Source organism: Phyllostomus discolor, chromosome 3 (assembly GCF_004126475.2).
Source record: "Phyllostomus discolor isolate MPI-MPIP mPhyDis1 chromosome 3, mPhyDis1.pri.v3, whole genome shotgun sequence".
In the NCBI taxonomy this organism is placed as follows: Eukaryota; Metazoa; Chordata; class Mammalia; order Chiroptera; family Phyllostomidae; genus Phyllostomus; species Phyllostomus discolor.
In genome coordinates this window covers 127,751,743-127,778,372 of record NC_040905.2, presented here as the reverse complement: position 1 = coordinate 127,778,372, position 26,630 = coordinate 127,751,743, and the positions used below count along the sequence as shown (strand labels likewise).

Sequence of the window (26,630 nt, the reverse complement as noted above, 5' to 3'; positions counted from 1 at the left end):
AAAAAGATGATCAAAACTATGAACATTGAAAGGGCAAAAAAATGCACAACTATCAACAACTGAATTAAAAAAACAAACTAAGCAAACAACCAGAGCAGGAATAGAATCTTAGATATGCAGATTATTTGGAGTGTTATCAGCTGGGAGGGGAAGGGGGGAGGATGGGGGAAATGGTGCAGCGATTAAGCATAATCCCTACCACAGCATAATACCTACAGCATACCTACCACAGCATAATTGGTAGGTACAAAATAGAAAGGAGGATGTCAAGAATAGCACAGGAAATGGAGAAGCCAAAAAATATGTGCATGACCCACGGATATGAACTAAGTGGGGGGATTTCTGGAGGGAAGGGGGCACTGGGTGGCCAGGGGCAAAGGGTGAAAAAACTGGGATAACTGTAATAGCATAATCAATACAATATATTTAAAAAGTTTCCAGTGAAATCAAAGGCTGGTTCTTTGAAAAGATAAACAAGACTGATAAACCTTTAACCAGACTCATTAAAAAAATAAATAAAAAAGGAGGACCCAAATAAATAAAATCAGAAGCAAAAGTGAAGTAACTGACATCACAAAAACAGAACACCTTATAAGAAAATATTGTGAACTATATGTCAACAAATTGGACAATGTGGAAGAAATAAAGAAATTTCTAGAAACATACATTGTCCCAAAACTGAATCAAGAAGAAATAGAAAATCTGAACAGACCAATTACAACTAATGAAATTCAAGTAGTAATCAAAGAAACTTCGAACAAAACACTCCTGGACAAGAGGCTTCACAGGTGAATTTACCAAACATTCAAAGAAGAATTAATACCTATCCTTCTCAAACTATCCCAAAAAAATCAAGCGGAGAGAAGACTCTGAAACTTACTTTACCAGGCCAGGATTATCTTAAGTCCAAAACCAGATAAAGAAATCACAAAGAAAAAAAAATTATAGGCCAATATGCCTGATGAACACAGATGCAAAAATCCTCTCCAAAATACTAGCAAATCAAATCCATCAATATGTTAAAAAGATCATATACTGTGATCAAATGGGATTTATTCTTGAGATGCAACATTGGTACAATATCCACAAATCAATTAACGTGGTATACCATATAAACATATCCTTTATATGAAGGATAAAAATCATATGACCATATCACTAGAGGCAGAAAAAGCATTTGACAAAATCCAGCAGCCCTTTACGATAAAAACTCTCAGCAAAGTAGGGGAACATAACAACATAATAAATGCCACATATAACAAACCCACAGCTAATATACTCAATGGGGAAAAATTATATTATTTCCCTTAATATCAGGGACGAGTAAGAAAATCCACTTTCACCACTTACTCAACACAGTACTGCAAATTCCAGCCATACCCATGAGATAAGAATAAAAGGGATCCACAATGTAAAGGAAGAAGAAAAACTGTCATTATTTCCAAATGACAAGATATTGCAGTGAACCCCAAAGATGGATAGAACCAAGGAGGTAAAAGACGTGTACTTGTAAAATGTTAAGACACCGAAGAAAAATACTGAAGAAGATACAAACAAATGGAACATATACTAAGCCCATGAATAAGAAGAATTAACATAGTTAAAATGTCCATAGTATGTTAAGCAATCTATAGACTGCTTAACTCAATTCCTATCAAAATACTAATGGCATATTTCACAGAACTAGGACAAATAATCAAAAAATTTATATGGAACCATAAAAAAACCTCAAATAGCTATAGCAATCTTGAGAAAGACCAAATTTAACAAATCATACTACCTAATATCAAACTATACAACAAGATCATAGTAATCAAGACAATATATGGGCCCTGGCTGGTATGGCTGATGTAAACCCTGGTTCATGGGGTCCGCAGCATTGTCGATGAGATGAGACAAATTCACACGGACTACCGAGTCCTGTGGAAGAAAATGGACGGCGTGGCCACTCTCTCAAGGGGAGAGCTCCTCCGACCCTTGCTTTGACATACTTTTATTGCTTTTCTGGGCACATTACGTGATGGTCCTCATTTACTATGCACAGGTTTGCTTTAGGTGGTTACCCTTTACAGAAAACAAAGGAGAGGATGTTGCTAATTACTTCAAAGAGAAGGATGTAGCAGACCAAGGGCAAAAGTGATTCAACTGGTTACACTCCATACTGGGCAGGTTCAGCACAGACTTTAGGAAATTCAAGTAAGCACCTGATGCCTCAATTCAGTGTGAGGGAATTTTAGCAAAAAGCAAGTCTCAAAGCAGCCTAGGTACAATGCAGGCCTGATTCTCCATGGGAGAACTTATCCATGGGTGTGGGTTCTGTGCATTGGACCCTGCTTTCCACTAGGAGCTGGGCCCACGCTGCACAGAACAGTCTCCTATAGTGGCTTAGTGGATTGAGAGCCAGACTGCAAAGCGAAGGGTCACTGGTTCAATTCCCAGTCAGAGCATATGCCTGGGTCACAGACCACGTCCCCAGTAGGGGGCACGTGAGAGGCAACGACATGTTGAGGTTCCCCCTGCCTGGTCTCAGGAAAACTGTAACTGCCTGTGGCTAAGGCTGAGTAAGAGGCCTCCGAACCAGGAGACATTAAGGAGACAAAACTTATTTCCCTGGCATGAACGCTGCCTGTTCTGTGCCTGGCCTCCAATGCTCGATCAGTTAGCCAATGACGGGTAAGATTTCCCATGGGGAGAATTGCCTAAGACAGGCATGATCACGTGGAGGTCTCAGGGAAGGACTTGGGGGGCTGTGGATACGAAGGGGTGATTGACATCGACCCCTGCCCCCTCGGCTTTGCCAAAGCCTGAGTCCTTGAGAAGTCCAAGTCTCAGGGCTGCCTTTGTCTCCTCTGCCTGACTCAGGCCTACGGAAATAACAGGGGCAGTGCAGTCCAGACCAGAGTCGGCGGACTCCTGGTGTAATCAGACCTGAGACATAGAATACGAAAGATCCTATAAGACCTGCTTCCTGGAGGATGCTCTTTAATTAGAATATGAAGGCATAGACGGGAAGTGAAACTAAGCTTTTAGGTCCTGTAGTCTTTTTAAATGATAAAACCCCAAAATCTCAGAATCCCAGCAGGAGATCTGCCAGTGCCTTTCAAAGCTAACTAACTACTTGTAATTTGCAAACTGTATCTGTATTCAAAAATAAAAGCCTGCTTGGGCGGGAGAACGAGGCACTCTCCACTAGACAGAGTGACCGTTTCGTTCCTATTTCTCCACAGGACTCGGTTGTCCGTGTGTATGTTTTTCTTGTGTTTCGACGAGCATCCGCAGCGATGGATACTGCTGGACCAGTATCCGTCTCAACCACACATTGATGTTTCTCTCCCTCTTTGTCTTCCTCCCTTCCCCTCTCTCTAAAAATAAATAAAATCTTAAAAAAAAAAGCAATATGGACTGACATAAAAAATATATAGATCAATGAAACAGAAGAGTCCAGAAATAAGCCCACTCCCATATGGTCAATTAATATTTGACAAAGGAGGCAAGCACATACAATGGACTAGTGACAGTCTATTCAAAAATGGTGTTGAGAAAATTGAACATGTATGTTCCAAAAAAAGACTACCTTCTTATACCATATACAAGAAAATAATAAAATGGATTAAAGACTTAAGTGTAAGACTTAATACCACAAAAATCCTAGAAGAAAAAATAGGCAGTAGCTGTGGCTGGTGTGGTCCAGTGAACTGAGTGCTGGCCTGTGAACCAAAGTGTCGCCAGTTCAATTCCCAGTAAGGGCACCTGCCTGGGTTGCAGGCCATGGCCCCAGTTGGGGGGCATACCAGAGGCAACCACACATTAATGTTTCTCTCCTTCCTTTTCTCCCACTTTTCCCCTCTCTCTAAAAATAAATAAATAAAATTTTTAAAAAAGAAAGAAAACATAGGCAGTAAAATCTTGACATTTCTCTTAATATTTTTCCTGACATATCTCCTTGGCAAAAGAAACAAAAGAAAAAACAAACAAATGAAACTACTTTAAACTAAATTTTCTGCACAGCAAAGGAAACCATCAACAAAATGAAAAGACAACCACTGAATAGGAGAGAATATTTGCCAATGATACATCTATAAGGGATTAGTATAAAAAAATTTATAAACAACACATACAACTCAACATAAAAATATCTAATTAAAAATGGGATAAGGCATTTAACAGGAAAACATATTCACCAATGATACACTTGATTAGAAGTCCAAAATATATAAAGTACTAATTATAATTGAACATCAACAAAATAACCAATCCAATGAGAAAATGGGCAAAGGATGTGTACAGGAACTTCTCCAAAGAGGACATAGAGGTGGCCAATAGACATATGAAAAGATGTTCAACGTTACTAGTCATCAGAGAAATGCAAATAAAAACCACAATAAGATATTACCTCATGTCTGTCAAATTGGCTAGCATCAATAAATCAATAAACAAGTGGTGGCAGAGATTTGGACAAAAGGGAGGCTTGTGCACTCTTGGTGGGAATTCAGTCTATTGCTTTTTGACCCAGCAATTCAATTTCTGGGAATGTTTCTGAAGAATCCCCAAACACCCCCATGTGCACTGTAGCATTCTTTACAACAGCCAAAATCTGGGAACTGCCCAACTCCCCATCAGTAGATAAATGGATAAAAAAGCTGTGGCACATTTGGACAATGGAATACTACTTGGCTGTATAAAAAGAAACTTTTACCTTTTGCAACACCATGGATGGACCTGGAGAATATTATGCTAAGTGAAATAAGCCAGGCAAGGAAAGACAAATACCATGTGATCTCACTTATATGTTAAATCTAATGAGCAAAATAACAAACAAATTAGAAACAGAAGCACAGATACATAGAAGAGACTAGACTGATAGCTGCTGGGAGGGGGGCTTGGGAGGCTAGGTGAAAAAAAGGTGAAGGGATTAAGCAAAACACACACACACACACACACACACATACACGTATATATGTAAAACAGCCCTGGCCAAGTGGCTCAGTTGGTTGGAGCATTGTCTCATGCACCAAAATGTGGTGGATTCAATTCCTGGTAAGGGCACATACCTAGGCTGCAGGTTTGATTCCTGGTTGGGGAGCATATGAGAGACAACTGATCAATGTTTCTCTTTCACATTGATGTTTCTCTCTCTCTCAAATTAATAAAAACATTCTCAGGTGACGGTTAAAAAACAATGATTAAATTAAATTAAAAACCCCACAGAGACAAAGACAACATTATGGTGATAACCAGAGGGAAACAAAGGTGTGGGGGGGAGGTGGAAGGGGCAAAGAGGGGATAAATCAGGATGGGAAGAGACCTTTTCCTTTGGACAATGGGTGCATAATGCAGTATGCAAATGATGTTTTCTTGAGTTGTACACGTGAAACCTGTATGGTTTTGTTAGCCAATATCATGCCAATAAATTCAATAACAAAAATGGGCAAAGGACATACATACACTTCTCCAAAGAGGACATACAGATGGCCAACAGATATATGAAAAGATGTGCAACATCCCTAATCGTCAGATGCAAATTAAAACCACAGTGAGATTTCATCTCACACCTGTCAGAATGGCCATCAACAGTAAACCAACAAACAAGCGTTAACAAGGATGTGGAGAAAAGGGAACCCTAGTGCACGTCTGCAGGAATGCAGACTGGTACAACCACTTTGGAAAACAGTATGGAGGTTTCTCAAAAAAAAAAAAAAAAAAAAAAAAAAAAAGACTAATTTGAAAGAACATATGCATCACTATGTTCACTGCAAAGTTATTTACAGTAGCCAACATATAGAAGCAACCCAAGTGCCCATCGATAGAGAAGTGGATAAAAAGGTGTGGTACATATATACAATGGAATATTACTTAGCCATAAAAAGAATGAAATCTTACCATTTGCAACAGGATAGATAAACCTAAAGGGAATTATGCTAAGTAAAATAAGTCATTCAAAGAAAAACAATGTATGATTTCACTTATACAGGGGGTGGGCATAAATAGACGTACAGTTGTAATATAATAAACAATAATACAAGAATAAACTCTCTGTTTTGTGTACCCAAAACTGTAAACCTACTTTTGCCCACCCCTGTATGTGGTATCTAAAGAACAAAAGTTAATTAAGAGTTATGGGATGTAACAGCACAGAAATGTAGTCAATAATACTGTAATAACAATGTATAGTGCCAGGTGGGTACTAGAAATAGCAAGGTGAACACTTTGTAAAGTATATGGTTTCTAACTATTATGTTGTACACTTGAAACTAAGCCAAAATAATTTTGAATGTAAAGTGTAATTAAAAAAATTAAAAGTAAAACAGAAACCATGCAAAATTCTGCAATTTATATTTTTAATTGGGATCATATGGTATTTTGAATTTTTATTTTAAAAATTTAATTTTTCTCCCTGCTGTTTCAAAGACTAGTAACATAGTTACCCTAAAGTAAAACTATTTAAAAGTTTCAATGAGCAATTATGAACAATCTTGAAACAAATCTAAAAACCAGAAAGCCCCAGGAAAGAATCAGAAGATACAAAGAAGAACCCTATGAAGATATCAGACCTGAAAAACAAAATAACCTTACGAAAAAGCTTGGTGCATAGGGCTCAGCTGCAGAATGGAAAAGAGAGAAGAAAGAATCAGTGTACTAAAAGACTGTAATACTAGAAATTACTCAATGTAAACCACAGAGATCGAACTGACTAGAAACAGGAACCTCTGAGACTTAAAGGATGGAACATTCTCACCGGTAGGGTCCCAAGGAAGAGAAAGAGGGTGGGGCTAAAAAGGTACTCAAAGAAATAATGACTGAAAATATCCCAAATTTTACAAGTGGCTTAAACCTAAAGATTAAAGAAGTTGAGCAAAATTCATATACATAAACCTAGACAAATAAATGTCAAGACAATCTGAGTCAAATTTTTGAAAATGACAAAGAAAAAAATCTTGAAAGCAGCCCAAGAAAAATAACACTTTACATAGAAGAGAAAAACAGTATGAATAACAGTAGATATCTCATCAGAAACCATGGAGACCAGAAGAGAGCACAATTTATTTTAAATGGTGAAACAAACTAAAAAGAGGTCAATCCAAACCCTAAAGCTACCAAAAATATCCCTTAGGAATGAGGAGAAAACCAAGACATGCTCAGTTGAAGAAAATGTTCATTTTAAAAGTGACAACAGAACATATTTTAAGACAGACTACATCATGAGCCACAAAACAAACCGCAACAAATTTAAAATCTCAAAACACTTGGAAACTAAACAATGCACTTCTATATAACTAACCCAGGGGTCAAAGGGAAGGTTAAAGGGAAATAGATTACAATGAAAATAAACACATCAAAATTTGTGGGACACAAATAAAGCAATGTTGAGAGGGAAATCCATAGCACTCATGCATTAGAAAAGTGGAAAATCTCAAATCAATAATTTAAGCTTACACCTCAAGTACCTAGAAAATCAGCAGAATAAACCAGTAATGAGAAGGCAGGATATAACACAAAAACTAAACAGAACTGAAAACAAAAACAGAATGAAAAAAATCAATAAAGCAAAGAGCTGACTCCATGCAAAGATCGATAAAATTGACAAACCCTTAGCAAGGCTGACAAAAAGGACAGCAGACATGCAGGCAGGGTTATCACTGCAGGTTTTGCAGACATTAGAGGGATAACAAGGGTCAAAGAGCGCTACACATAAAATTCTGACAACTTCAGAAAAATTCCTTGAAAAACACAAACTATCTCAACTCTCCCAATATGACGTAAATAATATGAATAGCCTTGTAAGTACTAAGGAAATTGAATTCATAATTAAAACACTTCCGTCTCCAGGTTCAGTTGGTTTTACAGGAGAACTCGACCAGACAGTTAAAGGATTAACAATTTTATACAATTTCCCCAGAAAATAGAAGAGAAGGGAATACTTTCCAATTGATTTTATGAAGTATTATTCTGATGCTGAGACCAAAGTCCAAAGAAAGTAAACATTATTAACCATCAGGGAAATGTAAATTAAAACCACAGTAAGATAGATATCTCTACACATCTATCAGAATGGCTAAAATAAAAACATACTGATAATACCAAATGCTTCTGAGGATGTGGACAAACTAGATTACTTATTCACTGTTGATGCCAATGAAGAATGATACAGCCACTCTGAAAAATAGTTTGGCGATTTCTTAAAACATTAAATATACAGTGTCGTATGACCTAGCAACTGCATTCCTTGGCATTTATCCCAGAGAAATGAGAACTTATGTTCACAGAAAAACCTGTATGTGAAGGTTTGTTTGTAAGAGTCCTAAACTGGAAATAACTCAGATATCCTGAAGAGATGAACGGTTCAACAAATTGTGGTGCAGCCATACCATGGAACTATGATTCTGCCCTTCAAAGAATGAACTCTTGATCCACACAAAAACTTGAAGAAATCTCCAGAGATTGAAGAAAGCAATCCCAAAATATTTCCTACTGTATGACTGCACTTATACAACAAAATTGAAATGACAAAATTATAGAGAACAATGGAGAACAGACTGGTGGTTTGCCAGGGATCAAAAAGTGGGTACAAGCATAGGTTAATGGGATACTTGCCTACTCTCAATACTATATCAGAATTACAACTAAACTACAAAACAAACATTCAGAACCACCTGAAATCAGGCTGAAAAAAGTCCTAAAACTAGAGAACTAAAGAAGCCACATTGAAATCTGTAGGAGGGGCAGAGACACACAAGAGGGCTGACCCCACACCCACATGGCAGTGGATAAATTTGGGAGGGATATTTCAGCTGTGGAGGTCCCCCCTGAAGAGGAAGGGGTCCCAACTCCACACCTGGTTCCCCAGCCCTAGTTTTCAGTGCCAAGAAGGTAAGTCCCCATAACTTCTGGCCACAAAAACTGGCAGGGATTGAGGCTATGGGAGACAGAGGCTTCTGGAGTCCCAGGCAGTTCCTCTTAAAGGGCCCCCACACAGATTCACTTGGATTCACTCCCTCTGAGCTCCAGTGCTGGGGCAGCAGCTCAAAAGGAACCAGGGACATATGGGTAGGAACTGAAGTATTTGGCATCAGGGCAAGAGCTGGAAGACAGCTTTCTCACAGACAGAAGTGCTAGCAGAGGCCACTGTTACTTTGATGAGCCCTCTCCACAGAGCCAGCAGCAAGTACTACATCTGAGTCTCCATTAACCTGGCTCACACTGTTTGCTCTGGCCAGGTGACTCCCCAAGGCCCTGCCCTACCCAACTTTCAGGCCACCCCCCATGCTGTTACCAGTCGCTTTTTCACAGAATGGCCTATCTTGGTTTCTCCTTCAGATTTTCCTAAAATCTTTCAAACAAGCAACGTATGGCCTCAGAATGCCCTTGTATGTCTCACTAAGTGGCCCCAGGCCCAGCACTGATTATCAGCTGGCCTTGCATCACAGCATGGTCTTGCCTGGGCACCTCCTAGCCCAGCACAAGTAGCAGCCATGAGTGCTTTGTAGCCCATGCCAGGTGGCCCTGAGCAGAACACAGGTGGCAGCTGACTTTGGCCTGTACCTCCCAGCAGGCCCCAGGGCCAGCACACTGAACAGATAGCTTCAGACCATGTGGAAGACCACACCATTTAACCACCTCCACAAGAGACACATTCAAGGGGTGGACTCAATGGGTATCAGAGCCCTGCTGAAGTTAAGTCCTGCTCTATGGTGTTGGCCCTGCACTGATGATCCTCCATGGTGGTTGGTGGTCACAAGACAGTCTATGTAGCTAATCAGCCTTGTGGTAAATCCCTCCCAATGAAGTGCCAACAGCAATCAAAGCTCAACTATAAGAGGAGGGTGTATACAGTCCACATGGTGGTGGTGGTGGGGGTATGTGACGTGTTCAGTTTGGGCGATCAGGGAGGCTGTGCCACTGGACCTTACAGGACACCTATCACATTAGGTCACTCCACCAAGCCAGGGAATCATAGCAGTTCTATCTAATACAAAGAAACTAACACAGGGAGGCTGCCAAAATGTGGAGACAAAAAAATATGTCCCAAATGAAAGAACAGACCAAAACTCCAGAAAAAACAACAAACAAAATGGAGACAAGCAATCTAGTAGAGGCACAGCTCAAAACATTGGTTATAAGGATGTTCAACTTAGTGAGAACTTCAACAGCATAATACAGATCCAGTCAGAAATGAAGGATATACCAATTGCAATGAAAAATAATTCACAGGGAATCAGTAATAGAGTAAATGAAGCTGAGAATCAAATCAACAATTTGGAATATAAGCAAGCAAAAAACACCCCATAAGAAAAACAAAAAAAAGAAAAAAGAATCCCCCCAAATGAGGGTAGTGTAAGGAGCCTCTGGGACAACTTCAATTATACCAACATTTGTATCATGGGCATGCTACAAGGAGAAAAAAGCAAAAAATCAAAAACCTATTTGGTATAGGTACCAAACCTATTTGGTAAAAGAAAGCTTCCTCAACATGCTGAAGGAAATAGATACACAAGTCCAGGAAGCTCAAAGATCCCCAAAGATGATGAACCCAAAGAAGCTCAGACCAAAACACATCATAATTAGAATGCAATAAGTTAAAAATAAAGAATCTTAAAAGCATCAAGTGAAAAATAGTTACCTACAAGGGGGTTCCCATAAGGTTCTCAGCTATTTTCTCAACAGAAAGTTTGCAGGCCAGAGGGATTTGAAAGAAATATTCAAAGTGATGAAAAGCAAGGGCCTAAACCAAGATTACTCTATCCAGAAATGCTATCATTTAGAATCACACAAAGGACAAGTAAAGAGCTTCCCAGACAAGAAAACGCTAAAGGAGTTCATCACCACCAAACCAGTAGCATATGCAATGTTAAAGGGCCTTCTTTAAGAATAATAATAAGAAAAACAAAAGCTAAAAGGAAAAATGGCTCACAGACATGGACAACAGTGTGGAGATTGTTGGGGGGAGAGGACTATAAGGGGGATAAATGATAATGAAAAACTGCAATAAAAATGAAAAAATGCTAATACACACCTATCAACAATTGAATTGAAAAAACAAAATAAACAGAGAACATTTTGATAACTGCCAGATGGGAGTGAGGTTTGAGGGGATGGGTAAAAAAGGTGAAGGGATTAAGAAGTACAAATAGGTTGTTACAGAATAGTCATGGGAATATAAAGTACAGCATAGAGAATATAGCCAATAATATCCTAATAACTATGTACAGTGTCAGATGGGTGCAAGATTTATTGGGATGATCACTTAGTAAGTTATATAAGCTTACTAAGTAAGCTCTGTGGGGTGTATACCTGAAACTAATATAATAATGTATATCAACCATAATTGAAAAATTAAAAGTTAAAAAACACAATGTAAAATAATTTGCTAAAATTTTTTATATTGATTGTATGTTAAATGACACTATTTTGACAGACTTAATTAAATCAAATATAGAATAAACTTCACCTTAAAACATAAAAAAAAGATGGTAGGGTGAGAGGGACATGGGAGTGGCAACACGAGGGATCCTTCTGGTGATGGAAATGTTCTGTAGCTTTACTTTATCAATGTCAAATCCCAGCTGTGAAACTGTATTATAGTTTTGCAAGAGGTGACCATTGAGGGAGACTAGGTAAAGGACACAAAGGATCTGTTAGTATTTCTTAGAAATGAATGCACATCTACAAGTATCTCGATATAAAACACCTTGTTAAAAAAAAGGTAAATGAAGTGATATTAGAATGACCAGGGCAGACAAGTGTATGAACAACCACTGTGCTGAGACCTACCACTGGTAAGGCATTATCACTGTTGACTGAAAAAGAAAGAAAAGGAAGCACTGGGAATATTGTCCATTCCTAATGAATTAAGTTTACTAAACACCATTTTACCTCTAATGCTTCTACTGAATTTGAAGCAGAATATTTAAAAGTCTGTATAAGAGAATAAATTGTGAGTGTCCCAGGTTCGATTCCCAGCCAGGGTAAATGCCTGGGTTGTAGGCCATAACCCCCAGCAACCACACATTGATGTCTCTCTGTCTCTCTCTCCCCCCCTTCCTTCCCTCTCTAAAAATAAAGAAAGAAAAATATTTAAAAAAAAAGTAAAGTCTTATTTAAAAAAAAAAGAGAATAAATTGTCTAATGACTCAGTAGAAACTGTATGAATGTGAATTTAGCCTATGTTTCCTAGTAGTTAAAACCAAAGATGACATAGTGCTTATTATCTGACAAAGGAAGAATACAAATTCAGTTGTAACTGTACACTTTTTCTGGACTTAAAACTCAAACAGAAATTTATTGTGGGGTGCTTGTATGAAGTGCTACTGGATGACATTATAGTTGTCTGTAACTATGTTTTTACTAAAAACTAGAAATGTTATTTAAGTAAGCAGCTCTCAAGTTTGTGATGAGTCTTTCTTATTTGATTTTTTAACTGTGCAAAGAGTTAATAAAAGCATTCATTTCCATGGTCACATGGAAAACACTGTTACAAGCCATGTGCTGGCGAGCTCCCAGGTTGTTGCAAGGTGACAGGGAAAGGTGCAGCATGTATCATGAAACCCTGGGCAGCCAGTGCTGCAGCCCATGTGGGGCTTGCTACACTAGAAGGAATTCTAACAGTGAGAGAAAAGCAGCAGGAGGCTGCAGGGGCCCAGTTAACTGGGGCTGGGAAGCCAAGTCACTCTACCCCTTTTTGGAGAGCCAGCCTCCATTCACTCATTTACTGGACTGGTATTTACTGAGCACTATTAAAAGGCAAATGCCGCCATAGGCAATGAACTGCTATAAACTATTGACAGTGTTAATAAAAGAGGATTCCAATGAGTCAAAGGCAAGATGGGCAAAGAGCAAAGGGTGTGTAGGTGCACATGCATGTGTACATGAGGAGGCCTGAGGAGCAGAGGGACTCTGACAGGAAGTGAGCGCCCATGTGGTCTTAGATTCATAAGGCACCAGACTCCTCGTTCTGTAAGGTCTTCTCCACATGTAGCAGGGGGTCTTGACCTAGTCTGAGAGATTAGGGGAGACTTTCCTGCATAGGTTGATATTGCATGCAGTGTGAGCATGAACTAAGCATGAGATGAGATGAGAAACAAGATTCTTAGTACATGCAAAAACCCTGAGGTGAGAGGAAACTAGTATATAAGGCTGGTGATGCCACAGTACGATGACCTGAGGGGAAATGGCATGAAATGAGCCTGAAGAGTAGTCTAGAACTCACAAGATCAAAATAAAAAGTTGGGTATTATTTTAGGAACAATGGAAGCTCTTAAAAGAGTGTAACACAACCAGATTTGCATTTTTTAAAAAAGATTATCCTGGCTATGGTGTTAAAAAGAAGAAGCAAAAGTAAATTTGTTTTTAAAATTAAACAAGTCATTTAACAGACCACTCAAAACATAACAGAGGCTTGAGCTAGAGGCAGGCACTTCTGACAGGTACAAGCACCTGCCTGGGCTACCCCAGCCCATGACCCTCTTCTCTTTGCCCTTCTTCTCCACATAAATGGCAACCCATCCAGTACACACATGTCTGAGTGTGTGGATATGCTCAGGGGAAGTGAAGGAAGTCCTCAACTCATGGCTTTTATATTTTCAACACACCACAAAGCAAGACCAGCAGAGACCAGGAACTGGGGTGGGGGTGCTGATAAGTGGAGTGATTCTGCCAGGCAGTATGAGTGGGTTGTGACCACACACTCACAAGGATAACATACTGTCACAGAGTTGCATATGGAAGGCAGATGGCTGGCTTCACCCTGTACAGGTTTGGCTTTTCAACATCAATAAATAAAATCATAATGAAAGACAACTGAGTACCAACACCTTACGTACTCATCTTTCTAATGATAGTCTCAGATATTCTATAGAATTACTTGACTGGGGTGATATATATTTCTTTACAAACAGAGTATCCATTATTATTTTAGGCAGATAACCTCTAAGAAAGGAATTCTTCAGGAGGGTCAATATTATTTCCACAGGAATTTTGACTAGAAATGTTAGGTAAAGGTTACTTACACAAATACAATGTCCCCTCTCTTAGAGTAAGCAGGAATAGCACTGGCTATGGTAGCAAATCCGTACGAATAGATAATGGCTTCTTCTGTCTTCATAAATTTTGCTAGACGATCTTCCAAATCCAAGTGTACATCTATTTCAATAATAAAAAACTAAATGGTTAAACTGTCATATAACTTTTCTACTAACTAAAGAATAAAAATAAAGTTTAGTTATTAATACTGTCACCTTATGGCCAAACTGTAATTGTTTTTAAGTTATAAATTACATCAGATCTATTAAGATAATTCTGAGCTAACATTACTTCTAAAATCTGTGAAGTGAATCAGCTACTCAATGGCTCTAATCTGAGGTTTTGCTTTGATAACTCTAGCTTAAGAATTCAAGGCACAGTGACTTTAGCAGCTTAATGTCCCTCAACCAAGGGCAACAGTACTTTACTAATGTACAATATTAATTATTAATGACTTTTTGCATTTCAGTAGAAGGTACCAAACCAGGCACCAAGGCAACTGGTCAACCAGCTCTTAAATGGAAAAAACAAGAAAAGTACTTCATTTAAAACATAAAAAAACCCATACTCTGCATCCAGACAGTGACTTTGAGGAGTGGTGCTCACTCCTCTGCAGCTAGTGTCAGTACCTAGTTGTAGCATTTGCGATCACTCTGCAGGACTGAGTTTCTGCCTCAATTCCTTTTCAAGTGTACTGCGGAATTCAAATTTAAAGTACTAAGAGAAATGTGGTCCTTTTATAGTGACAGCCTAAGAAGAATGTGGATGTAATAATGGAAACAAACTGAAATTATTCAACTGTTTTTTCCCTCTCATATGATTTCTTAGAGGCTTTCACCATCCCAGGCTAAGCCATGAGGCTTTATACCCTGGGATGGAAGAACTAGCAATGTCTAGAATAAACAGTGCACAGACTGGCTTTGAACCTGAAAACTCCAAAGTGGTCTTAAAATATGCATTATTCAGGAAAGAAAAAAATTTTAAACTTCCTTTAGCACTTATAACTATGGCAGGACCCAAACCTGGAGAACTGAATCATGGTTTTACCACAATGCCTTACGCAAGGAGAACTAAGAAGCTGATAAGGAAAGATGACTTGCAGCTTCACGGAAAAGAGAGGTCAGAGGTGGTAAAGGCAGACTTTGAGACCATGGAAGAGGGAGCTACAACACAGCCACTGAGGGGCACTCAGAAGTCCCAGCAGCAGCAGGGACCTAGACAGTCCCCAATGAGGGATGGTGAGGAGGGCTGAGGAGCTGGCACAGCCCTCTAGGCCAGATGCTGAGACTCTGTGCTGTGGGTGGCAGCATCACTCCAAGAGACCAGTGAACGTTACCACCTTCAGCATTAGCCTTCCCTGCAGGAAGCACTGGCACCTCACTCCAGAGACTAGGGAGGAGGCAGGGCCCTGCACTTCCCTACTCCAGGGGGACAGGTATGCCACCTCCTCCTCAGAGGCCTTCTTGGTGAGAAGGGGAAAAGGGACAATACCTGAAGAACTGAGATACACAAGAGATGACTTAACCCAGCTGAGTACAAAGCTCGACTCTAAGTGGAGTAGGTATTTCCACTGTAGGGGACAAGATTAACTGTCAAGGTCAAGGGGTTTACCACCTTTAAGGGAGAGACAAGTAAGGGCAGTTCAGCTACAAAATAAACAAACAACTTCCTTAGCACATATGAACAAAGCATCTAAAATCTGGGAACATACTCTCTGATTTATGAGGCAAGTATGATGCTGTTTAATTATGAAAATTATAACTTCACAAAGGCCTACATTTTAAAAAAGTAGTCAAATGAGGGGGATCCAACAATCTTCTCAGTTAATTCATTTACTAATCAAACATTTAGTGAATATTGCATAAAGACAGATACTCTGATAAGCACTGGATCAGGGTTTCTACCACAGCTAAGTGAGCCATCCGCAGCTGTCATCAGAGAACTCTGGGCCAGAGGGTGAAGTTATGCTTTCAACAAACTTGTCTTAAACACTTGGGTCTCTTCCGCACTCAGAAATACAGCATACCCACAGTGATTTCTGACTAAAGACAAAGAACACTCAACAACAAACCAGAGGTGGTGGTGGAAACCAGAAAGACACAGATGGTCTAAACTAAACTTCAACTGGATGGCAAGAGAGATACGGCAAGGAATTAGAAAATTCAGCAGCAGCCCTGGCCAGTAGTTCAGTTGGTCAGAGTGTTGTCCTGATACACCAAGGTTGTGGGTTTGATCACCTGTCAGGGCACATACAAGAAGCAACAAATTAATTCATAAGTAAGTGGAGCAATAAATCAATGTTTCTCTCTCTATTACTTTCTCTTTTCCCTTCTCTCTCTAAAATCAATAAGTAAAAATTAAAAAATAAAGATGAATCATGACTGGTTTCTCAAATACAGTAGGAAAGAATAGAATTCCAAAGCAGCCCACAGAGCACAGATATCGTGAGTCTCATAAAGCTGACTCTGTAAAGATTTAGACTTCAAAATAAGTCTAAGTCACATCTTCAAGATATTCACACACACACACACACACACACACACACGAGAAAATTCAATAACAAAAGCCAGAAAGTGCCCTCTTTATTTATGGATTTTTATAGCATGTTACAAAATTGTAAAAATGAGCTATTTATCTTATTCCAATCAAGTGACGATAAAAAAAATCTAAACATGCTTCATCCCATTTATAAGTTAAAAAATATGTATACCAACGTAGTCTAATCTATTACAGAAAAAAACACGACTTACACTACTAATCAGTTATAGTCACTTTATAGAACTGACATTTTCATTACATCAACATTAAATAAATTTGGGATTTTTATAATAACAAAGAATATATCCCATTAGGTCAAAATGGTACCAAAAGGGTGCTTGGCTCTTCGAGCATCAGATATGCAACATCAACACCACCAAATCCAAGGATGTGACCCTACAGGCAGGTCCCCACCACCTGCCACCTCTCACTTCCGATTAGACACGAAGGCAGATCCCCTGTGGAAAGTCTCCTTCAAATTACAATGCTGCCTACCTACCCCAAATCATCACAATTTAGCTAGGCATGTGGACAACACAAGCTGCAGGGCTTTGCTTTCATTCCATCACTATTTCATAAAGAAAAAAAATGCTATGGATGCAAGCTACGTTTGCTAACTACAAAAGCGACTTTAAATCATTCTATACACTTAGCTCTAAAGAACTATTTTCTTTGATTAGCAATGAGACAGTAAAACAAATCTGGCTTTGTTTTAGAGCTTCAGAGTTTTTACCCAGTTGATGAAAATTGTATGTTAGGAATACTCTCATCATTATATATACTCAAAACTGTTTTTATGTCCTTGTCATAAAGTGGTACAAAGAATCTCTATTGTTTTTTTTTGCCCAGTCCTAAAAGTTTAAAAAAAACCCCTGCCCTTGTCCTGCTCCTATCTAAAGACACTGGGTTTTAGGTGATGTTAGCCTTGTGAAGTGGGTTTTGTCATAGGTAAATATGAATAACCTATATAATTTCTCCTGATATATAATAGTTACTCTGTTCAACAAAGGAACTCTTGACCCAAGGACAGGAAGACAGCAAATAGGAAAACTGCCAGGGCCTACTCACCACTGTCTGCCTGTCTTCTGAGTGTAGGATCTACTTCACTAATTGATGCCATAAGATTTGCATGCGCTACATTCTCATTCACCCATTACTAAGAACTGAAGTGGTAGGTAAGAGGCCATAGGGGCAGGTGGCCAAAAAAGTCTCTGTCTCTTCCAGCACTGGCTGCCCTTTGCACCTGCTCCCTCACCAAAGAGAAAAGCTGGGAGGTAGGGTCAGTACAGGATGCCTTGCACTGAGCTCAGGGTCTGGTCATGGCAAGTGTCAAGGGGTTCAGATCCGGGCTACTCCCTTCATCACCAGGTGTGGACCCTGGACAGGTGGGAACCTGCCCTGTGCCTGGCAGGTCCTTCTTTTGTCAAATGGTAAAAGCTGAACCTGCTTTACAGGGAATCTCTGGAGTTTATAAAACTCCGAACAATGCCTTGCATGGAAAAGGAAATAAACTATGTTTGTTCAATTAAATTAACATTTCTAGAATTAAGAAAAAAAAAAGGTTTTCTTTTAAAAGGTAAAAACAGTTACACTGTTTTCTAATTAATTTATCCAAATCCAGAATATTGAACAACTAGTTACTTGTTTGATTTCCCATCTATGTAATATCTCCTCTTACTCTAATAAGAGCAGATATCAACATTAGAACAGGTTAAAATACAACCAACCAACTATATTTTTTCTTTAGGTCTCCATTTTTTGTGTTACATACTGTCATTTTTTAATCTCTGAAGACTTGAACAGTTTGTCTAAAAAAGTAAAAATAATTTACTTATGCACTTATTAGAACATAAATAAAGTGCTAAATGTTTCTCAGAATGTTTCCACAGAATCTTCCCTGTCTGGTGTGGCTCAGTGGAAAGAGTTCAGGCCTGTAAACTGAAAGGTTGCCAGTTTGATTCTTGGTGGGGGGAAAATGCCTAGGTTGCAGGCCGGGTCCCCAGCTGGGGTTGTGTGACAGGTAACCAATCAACATTTCTCTTGCACACAGCTGTTTCTCTCCCTGTCTTTCTCCCTCCCAAAATAAATAAATAAAATATTAAAAAATATTTGCATAGAATCTTATGTCATTGTTACCAAAATGTTCTTAGCTGTGCAAACAAGGACTATTTGTCTTCTACTCTGGGAAAGTGTACTCCTGTGACTAGGAGGAAAAAGTGGCAGATCTGGGAATTTTATGACCCAATGTTCTTCCTACTAAAACATGGAGTCATGGCTCAGTTGACTATTGTAAAACAAAGAAAGAAAATATATTTAAAAATAAACAAACAAACAACTGTTTACGGTTGGCTTTAGAATACAATTAAATGCCTCTCTCTCTAACCATGATATCCTCCCACTAACTGCCTTTTGATCTAGCTTGAGACCAAAGAGCCAAGTAAGCATTATATATACAAAGCAGATACTGGGAATCAGCAATAAACCACAGGTAAATGATATCTGCATGCATCACGATCAAAACAAACAAAGAAGTTCTCAGCAAGAGAAACTATGAAGCACACTGGGGCCAAATTAGCCTGCTAAAACCACTTGCTGAGTTCTAAATCACACATTAAAACAATAAAAGGAGAGGGAAGAGAAACTTCTCATTATGCAGTCCTTAGAAGACTATCATAAAAACAGTTAGTTCTGCCAGCCAGGCCTTCAGGAGACAGGAGAACATTTAGCCTAATAAGCTAGATGAATTTTTTTTTAATATTTTATTTATTTATTTTTAGGGAGGGAAGGGGGGGAGATACAGAGAGAGAGAGAAACATCAATATGTGGTTGCTGGGGGTTATGGCCTGCAACCTACGAATGTACCCTGGCTGGGACTCGAACCTGGGACACTTCGGTTCCTGGCCCACGCTCAATCCACTGAGCTACGCCAGCAAGGGTTGCTAGATGAATTTTGATTCAACTGTTGTTTGATTTTGTTTTCCTGTATTAATTACCTAATACCATCTAATAGTTACTGTGAAATAAGAGAGAGAGAATGTGTGAATAAGTAATTCACATTTATAAGGCTGATGAAAGAGCTAAAAGAATATTTCATCTTTGAAAATTGAATGTGAGACTTTTAGGAAAAAAGAAAAGACAAAATTAAAGGCAACATTTTGGGGAACCAGGAAAAGAGATCCTCAGACCTCACGAATACACAAGCAACTACAAAGAAAAGGAAAGAGGTTGCCAAATTTGCTTTACTAATCAGGGAAAAGGGAAAATGTACCCAAAATATCCAGGGTAAGTTAATTGTATAGGGTTTTTAGACTTTTAAAACTTACCCTTCCTGACCTCAAGTAGCTTCTCTGATCTTATCTAACACTGAAATTTCAAGACAATTTAACACAGCTACAATAATTTAAGTGATTACTGCTAAAACAGGAAAGACATAGAAACTACCCTGTTGGAAAACAAAAAAAGGGAGAAATATAGCAAATGGGCATCTAAAGAAAAAAAAATAACTTCTCTCCATAAATCAGGGGAGGACTTAGGGGATTATGGAGGAGGAACAAAAGACGCTCACCCCTCAGCTTTATCATACCCCGAGTCCTCATTCTGTCTGTAAAAAGTCTCGTCATCTCTTGGCTGCCTTGCTTCCCTCGCCTGATTCAAGCCTGAAACAATGCCAAAGGGGGGTGCAGCCCTGTGTCAGAACTGGTGGTCCCCAGTGGTTTCTTAGGCAATCAGGCCTAAGAAAGAATGTATTAAATCCTGTGAAACCTGCTTTGGCAGGCTAAGAATGGCCTCAGTTAAAATGTTAGTGTCCAAACACGAAATGAGTTTGTTTCCCAAGGTTTTACAGTCGACTGGCATCACCCCGTCTACGAGACCCTGACCCAAAGGACCCTCATCATCCCAGAAATGTTATCTGGAAGCCATACCTCCTCTCTTTGATATGCATCCCTATGCAACCTAAACCAAATAAAAGCCCAGTGAGAGAGAGGCTCGACACCTTTCTCCTCTGAGAGACTGGTCAGCCTTTCCTCCCCAAGCAGATCGTGCCTTGGTAGACTTATTCTCATCTGTGGCAGCTGGGAGAGTTGTGCGGGACGAAGCTCCCCCACAAGATGACACAGTCTGTTTAAAGCTTCAGCTACACTTAGGATAAAGATGATTCTGTGACAGAGGAGTTGATACACAATGTGTTAAGTATGCTCACATTGCCTCAGGTGGCACATTCACACACACCTGGAAAATCAAATCCAATTTAAAACACTCACTCCAACAACAAGGTAAAGACCATGTGTGTGGTATGCTACCATTTTTGCAAAAATGGGGGAAAATATATATGTGTGGAAGTGGTTTATGAATGCTAAAAAACAGTCTCTGGAAGAAGTAACAAGGAACTACTGATAGAAGCTGCCTTTTGGGGGGAGGTGGGATGGCAATGGGAAAGGGAAGACTTGTCACTCTCTCTGTCCAGAAACCTACTGAAGTGTATACATGGGCTGAATTATTCAGTCAAGAGAATTAATTTAAAAGCCATTCATCTAAAGACCCCCTGTTTAGAAGCATATAACATCCTACTATGCACATTAAATTTTAGATGATCCAAATGGCAAGGTGACTGGGTTGTTATAACAATATATTTCTATAGCTTTGGGAAAGCTGGTCTTGAAGGCTTAAAACATTTGTTTTTCCTGACTTGAGTTAGCACCTCAGTTTAACTCCCAAGCAGGGGCCAAGGCCACACACGCAAATAAAACCCACTAGACAGTGAGGCTTTTAGAAAAGCAACTGCACTACCTCAATAGGTAGCTCATAGAAAGAAAGTCTTGTTGATCAGATTACAACAAACAACCCCACGAAAAATGCCTTTCCAGTTTTCTCATACTTACAAAGGATATCGTTCCCAACTCAACCGATCAGAACCATGCAAACAACCCATGTTTACAGTAGGCTTAGAACAAGGAGGGAGTCTGACTGGAGCTCATTTAACCATTTGAACCTGCCATTAACACTGAAGTCAGCACTGGTCAAGATGGCAGAGTAGATAAACCTCCTCCCACTACCACATCAAAAATACAACTACACTGCAGAACAACCATCGTTGAGAACTGCCTGAAGACCAGCTGAACAGAAGTTCTCTAACTATGAAATATACAGAAGAAGCCATGTTGAGAATGGCAGGAGAGGCAGAGACCAAAACAAGCCAGTCCCATACCCTTCTGTGGTGGGTAAAAATGAGGACGGATATCTCGGCTGCAGAGATCCCCACTGGGGAGTGCAAGGTCCCAGCCCAACACCAGGCTACCCACCTCAAGGTCCCAGTGCTGGGAAGAGAAGTCCGCATAACTTCTGGCTGTGAAAACCAGTGAAGACTGTGGCTGAGATAAAGGGCTTCTGGAGTCTCAGGCATTCCTCTTCAAGAGACAGAGCATGGACTTACTCTGATGGACTCTCTCTGAGCTCCAGCTCAAACAGCACCAAGGGGGAATTGAATTGTCTGGCTTTGGGTGAGGGAAGGAGGGGAAGCTTTTTCCCACACACAAGTGCTGGCAGAGGCCATTGTTCCTTTGCTGAACCCTCTCCCCACAGAGCCAGTGGGTACCATATCCGAGGCTCCATTGCCTGGTTAACACTGTAATTCCCTGAGATCCCACCTCACCAAATTTGCTGTCCACCCCAGTTGCTTCTAGTGGCCCTTCCATACAAATGGCAGGTCTTGGCTCATGCTAGGGACTTTCCAAAAATCTCTCAAGGGTTTACGAATCCCTAACAAGCAGCATCTGGGCTCAGTGACTCCCATACCTCTCGCTAGGCAGTTCTAAGTCAGGCGTAAACTGTGGCCAGCCTCGTTTAGAAGTTTAGACATTTCCAGCTGCCTCCAAGCCCAGCACTAGTGGCAACCATCTGCAGATCAGTTTGTAGCTTTTGTCTGATGGCCCACGGCAGGGCACGGGCAACGACTGACCTTGCCATGCACCACGGTGCTTTCCAAGAGGCTCCATAACCAACACACCAGGTGGCCCACTTCAGACCACACTGGAGCACTGCCCCCCACCATCACAAACAGCACGCATAAAGGGCAGACGCGACAGGCACAAGAGCCCTGCCAAAGCAAATCCTGCGGCGTTGGGTCAGCCCTTGCAAAATAGCTCCTTCATTGGAGTCAAGCCGTTCCTCACAGGCAATCAGCCTGAGGGTCAATCCTTCCAGCTGACCTGATAACAAAAATCAAAGCTCAACTACAACAGGAGGTCACACAGATCCTATACAAGAGACAAACCAGGAGCATCTGGTTCAGGTTACCACTGAGAGGATAAAACCACTGAGCCCCACAGGACACCTACTACATAATGCCACTACCAAGACCAAGGCACATAGAAACAGACACAGAAAGGGCAGCCAAAATGAGGTGACAAAGAAACATGACCCAAATAAAAGAACAGAACAGAATTCCAGAATAAGAACTAAACGCAATGGAGACAACTTACCAGATGCAGAGTTCAAAACAATGGTTATTAAAGATGCTCAATGAACTCAGTGAGAACTTTAACAAAAAGACAGAAACCATAGAAATGGAGGGAGAAAACATAAAACACCACCCATCAGAAAGGAAGACTACAATAACTGAAATGAAGAACACATAAGAGAAAATCAACAGGAGATTAGATGGAGCACAGGAGCAAATGGGCAATTTGTAGGAGAAAGTAGCACAGAACACCCAATCAAAACAGCAGAAAGAAAAAAGAATCCCCCCCCCCACCCGCCACCATCGAAAAAATGAGGATAGTTTAAAGGGCTTCTAGGACAGCATCAAGCATACCAACATTCACATCATGGGAGTATGAGAAGAAGAACAGAGACAACAAGAGATTGAAAACCAATTTGAAGAAATAATGATGGAAAACTTCTCTAACCTGGTGAAGGAGACAGACATACAAGTCCAGGAAATACAGAGTGCCAAACAAGATGAATCCAAAGAAGCCCATGCTGAGACACAGCATAATTACAATGCCAAAGAGAGAATCTTAAAAGCAGCATGAGAAAAGCACTTAGTTACCTACAAAGGAAGCTCCCGTAAGACTGGCAATGATGTCTCCATGGAAACTATGCAGGCTGAAGGGACTGACATGAAATATTCAAAGTGATGAAAAGCAAAAACCCATGACCAAGATTACTCCACCCAGCAGGGATCTCTTTTAGAATCAAAGGACAGATAAAGAGCTCCCCAGACAGAAAAAAAAAAATAATAAGCTAAAGGAGTTAAAACCACCACACCATTATTATAAGAAATGTTAACGAAATAAGAAGAAAAAGAGGAGAAGAGAAAAAGGTGAAGGAGGAGGAGGAGAAGAAGGAAGGAGAAAACAAAGAAGAAGGGAAAGGTGGAAGGAAGAGGAAGAAGTAATAAGAAGAACAAGAGGAAAAAGGAAAAAGATAATAAAATGGCAATAATTCATACACATCTATAATTACTTTGAATGTAAATGGATTAAATGCACCAATCAAATGACTTAGGGTGGCTGAATGGACCTAAAAAAGATGTTTACATATGACGTCTACAAGAGACCAACTTCAGATTGAAAGACACACAGATTGAATATAAAGGAATGGAAAAACATATTTAATGCAACTGAAAATGTGAACAAAAAGTTGGGCTCTCAATGCTTGTACCAGACAAAAACAGACTTTATTTTATTTATTTTTTTTAGTCCTCATTGAGGCCTAAAGGATGTATTTATAGAGAGAGGGAGGGAGGGAGAGAGAGAAACATCAATGTGTGAGAGAAACATCCATCAGTTGCCTTCTGTAAGTGCCTAGACTGGGGACTGAACCCGCAACCTAGGTATTTGCAGTAACTGGGAATTGAAACTGTGACATTTCAGTGTGTGAGATGACTCTCAAACCAACTGAGCCACACCAGACAGGACCAGAAAAAAAAAACCCAAAAACCAGACCTTAATACAAAGGCTATAACAAAAGACAGAGAAGGACCCAATAATTCTTCTTCTGGGTATGTATCCAAAGAAACCAAAAACACAAATTCAAAGACATATACATCTCAATGTCCTTGGCAGCATTACTTACAATAGCTAAGATATGGAGGCAGCCTCAGTGCCCATCAATACACAAGTGGCTAAAGAAGAGGTGGTACATACATGCAAAAGAATATGACTTAACCATAAAAAAGAATGAATCTTGCCATTTGCACAGCCTGAATGGACTTAAGAGTACATAAAGCTAAGTGAAGTAAGTCAGATAAAGAAAAGCAAGGATCATATTTCACTCATATGGGAAATGTAAAAACAAAGCAAAACGAAACAACATAAATGAGCAAGTAAAACAAAAGAAAACTCATAGATATAGAGAACAAATTGATGGTTGCCAGATGGGAGGGGGTTTTGGGGAGATGGGTGAAAAAGGTGGAGGGATTAGGAACTATAAATGGGCAGTTATAAAGTAAGTCACAGGGACGTAAAGTACAGAATAGGGAATACAGTCAATATTATAGTAAGTATGTATATATAGAGAGAGAGAGAGTCAGATAAGCACTAGACTTAACAGAGTGATTCTAAAATATACAAACCAATGTTGTAAACCTAAAACTAGTACGATATTGTGTGACAACTATTGATGAAAAATTAAAACCATATTTAAGGAAAGAACTATTCAATGAAAAAAAATAAGACCATGAGTCAGCACACTAGGTTTCTAGTTTTGGGGTTGAAGTTAATGACCTGTGTGACTGTGAGGAAGTCACATAACCTCTCTGGTCTTTCTATTCACCTTATGAATAGTTGGGATGCTGGAGTACAGGATTTTTAAAATTCTTTACAGCTGTAGGATTCTTAAACACTAACCCTTGTCACCTATTTCCAATATAAAAAATTTAAGTGCTAAACATGCTAAGGAATAAAGATGCTTTGTTAAATAAAAACGTCTTAACTGAAAGGGGGGGGGGGGGGGAAAACAAAGAAAGAAAAAATAAAACCACACAAAGACCCAGAAGTGGGAATAAAGGCAGAAGAGACTTCCCCAGCTTTACTTTCCCCACACTCAGACATCTTGTAAGCCAGAATGTTATTTCCGGGAATATGTTCAGTGGAACGACCATTTAACAGTTTCAAAATTTTCAGAAGAAAAAAACACCAATATACATTCAATAAACACAACCAGAAAATGTCACGGTTGTCTTTGAAAAGTCTCAGTTAGGGAGTTCATGGTGTTTGAAATCACACATAGGCATCCTAATATTTAATTAGCCTTTCCCAGAGTCACCCACACTCAAAACAATGACCCTTCATCTTCATTCTAGAAGGAAAAGAGCTACAGAGTCTATCATGCCCCCCCCACCCCGTTCTTGCCTTTCTCCCTGTAATGTGCTAGCTATCCAGCTAGAGCTACTTCCCTGTTCCCTTTGCAGCGAGGCAGGAGCTGGGTTATGGTCTCACCAAGGAAATGTGGACAAAGTGATATGCAGCACTACTTGCCTGCCTAAAAGTGTACTGCTCCCCTGCACTCCCCTAAATTTGCCACCTGGATGCACGCAGACAAGGACGGTGCTCTCCACACTGGAGAAACAAACAGGATATCCTGGTTCTTGCACAACATGGAAGAGCAGACCAACCCACACAGGACCCTTCCCTTTACAACTGTCACATCCCACAGACACAAACTGTCTCCTCACATCACTGCCTCTAGGGGGACGTGGAACAACAGCTCAGGCTTTGAACTAAGACCTCTACACAGATAATGTAACTACGGGTCTTCTCCACAAATGACATCCAATGCCCCATCACACGTTCCAAACACACAATGTTCTAGAAAGTAGGGTAAGCAATAGCACCAGCTTAATGCTACAACTAATTAAGGATATCATTTCCAAGGAATTTGGAAGTCAAATGGCATCTCAATTCTTGAAAGCAGTAGTCTGAGAAACGCAACAGAAACATACCAAATGTGCCATAAAATCCTCTAGGTCCGCACGTCCCCACACCATACTTCTTTAGAGATGCCAAAGCTGCTGCCTTTCAGGAAGAAAAGAAAGTAGGAGTTAAAAGCTGGCAATTCTTATTTTTTAACCCATT

The 26,630-nt window shown here is 39.8% G+C and overlaps 1 protein-coding gene across 2 annotated transcripts in view; it reads right to left on the bottom strand.

The window, feature by feature from the left end:
• The window catches only part of LOC114512563 (serine palmitoyltransferase 1), a 79,931-nt gene that overhangs the window by 34,126 nt on the left and 19,175 nt on the right, over positions 1–26,630 (bottom strand). For both annotated transcript variants that reach the window (XM_028531493.2, XM_036021431.1), the window contains exons 5-6: positions 26,498–26,570; positions 14,004–14,136 (exon numbers count right to left, since the gene is read on the bottom strand). In XM_028531493.2, the coding sequence (XP_028387294.1) occupies positions 14,004–14,136; positions 26,498–26,570 (206 nt within the window). The remainder of the gene's footprint in view (positions 1–14,003; positions 14,137–26,497; positions 26,571–26,630) is intronic.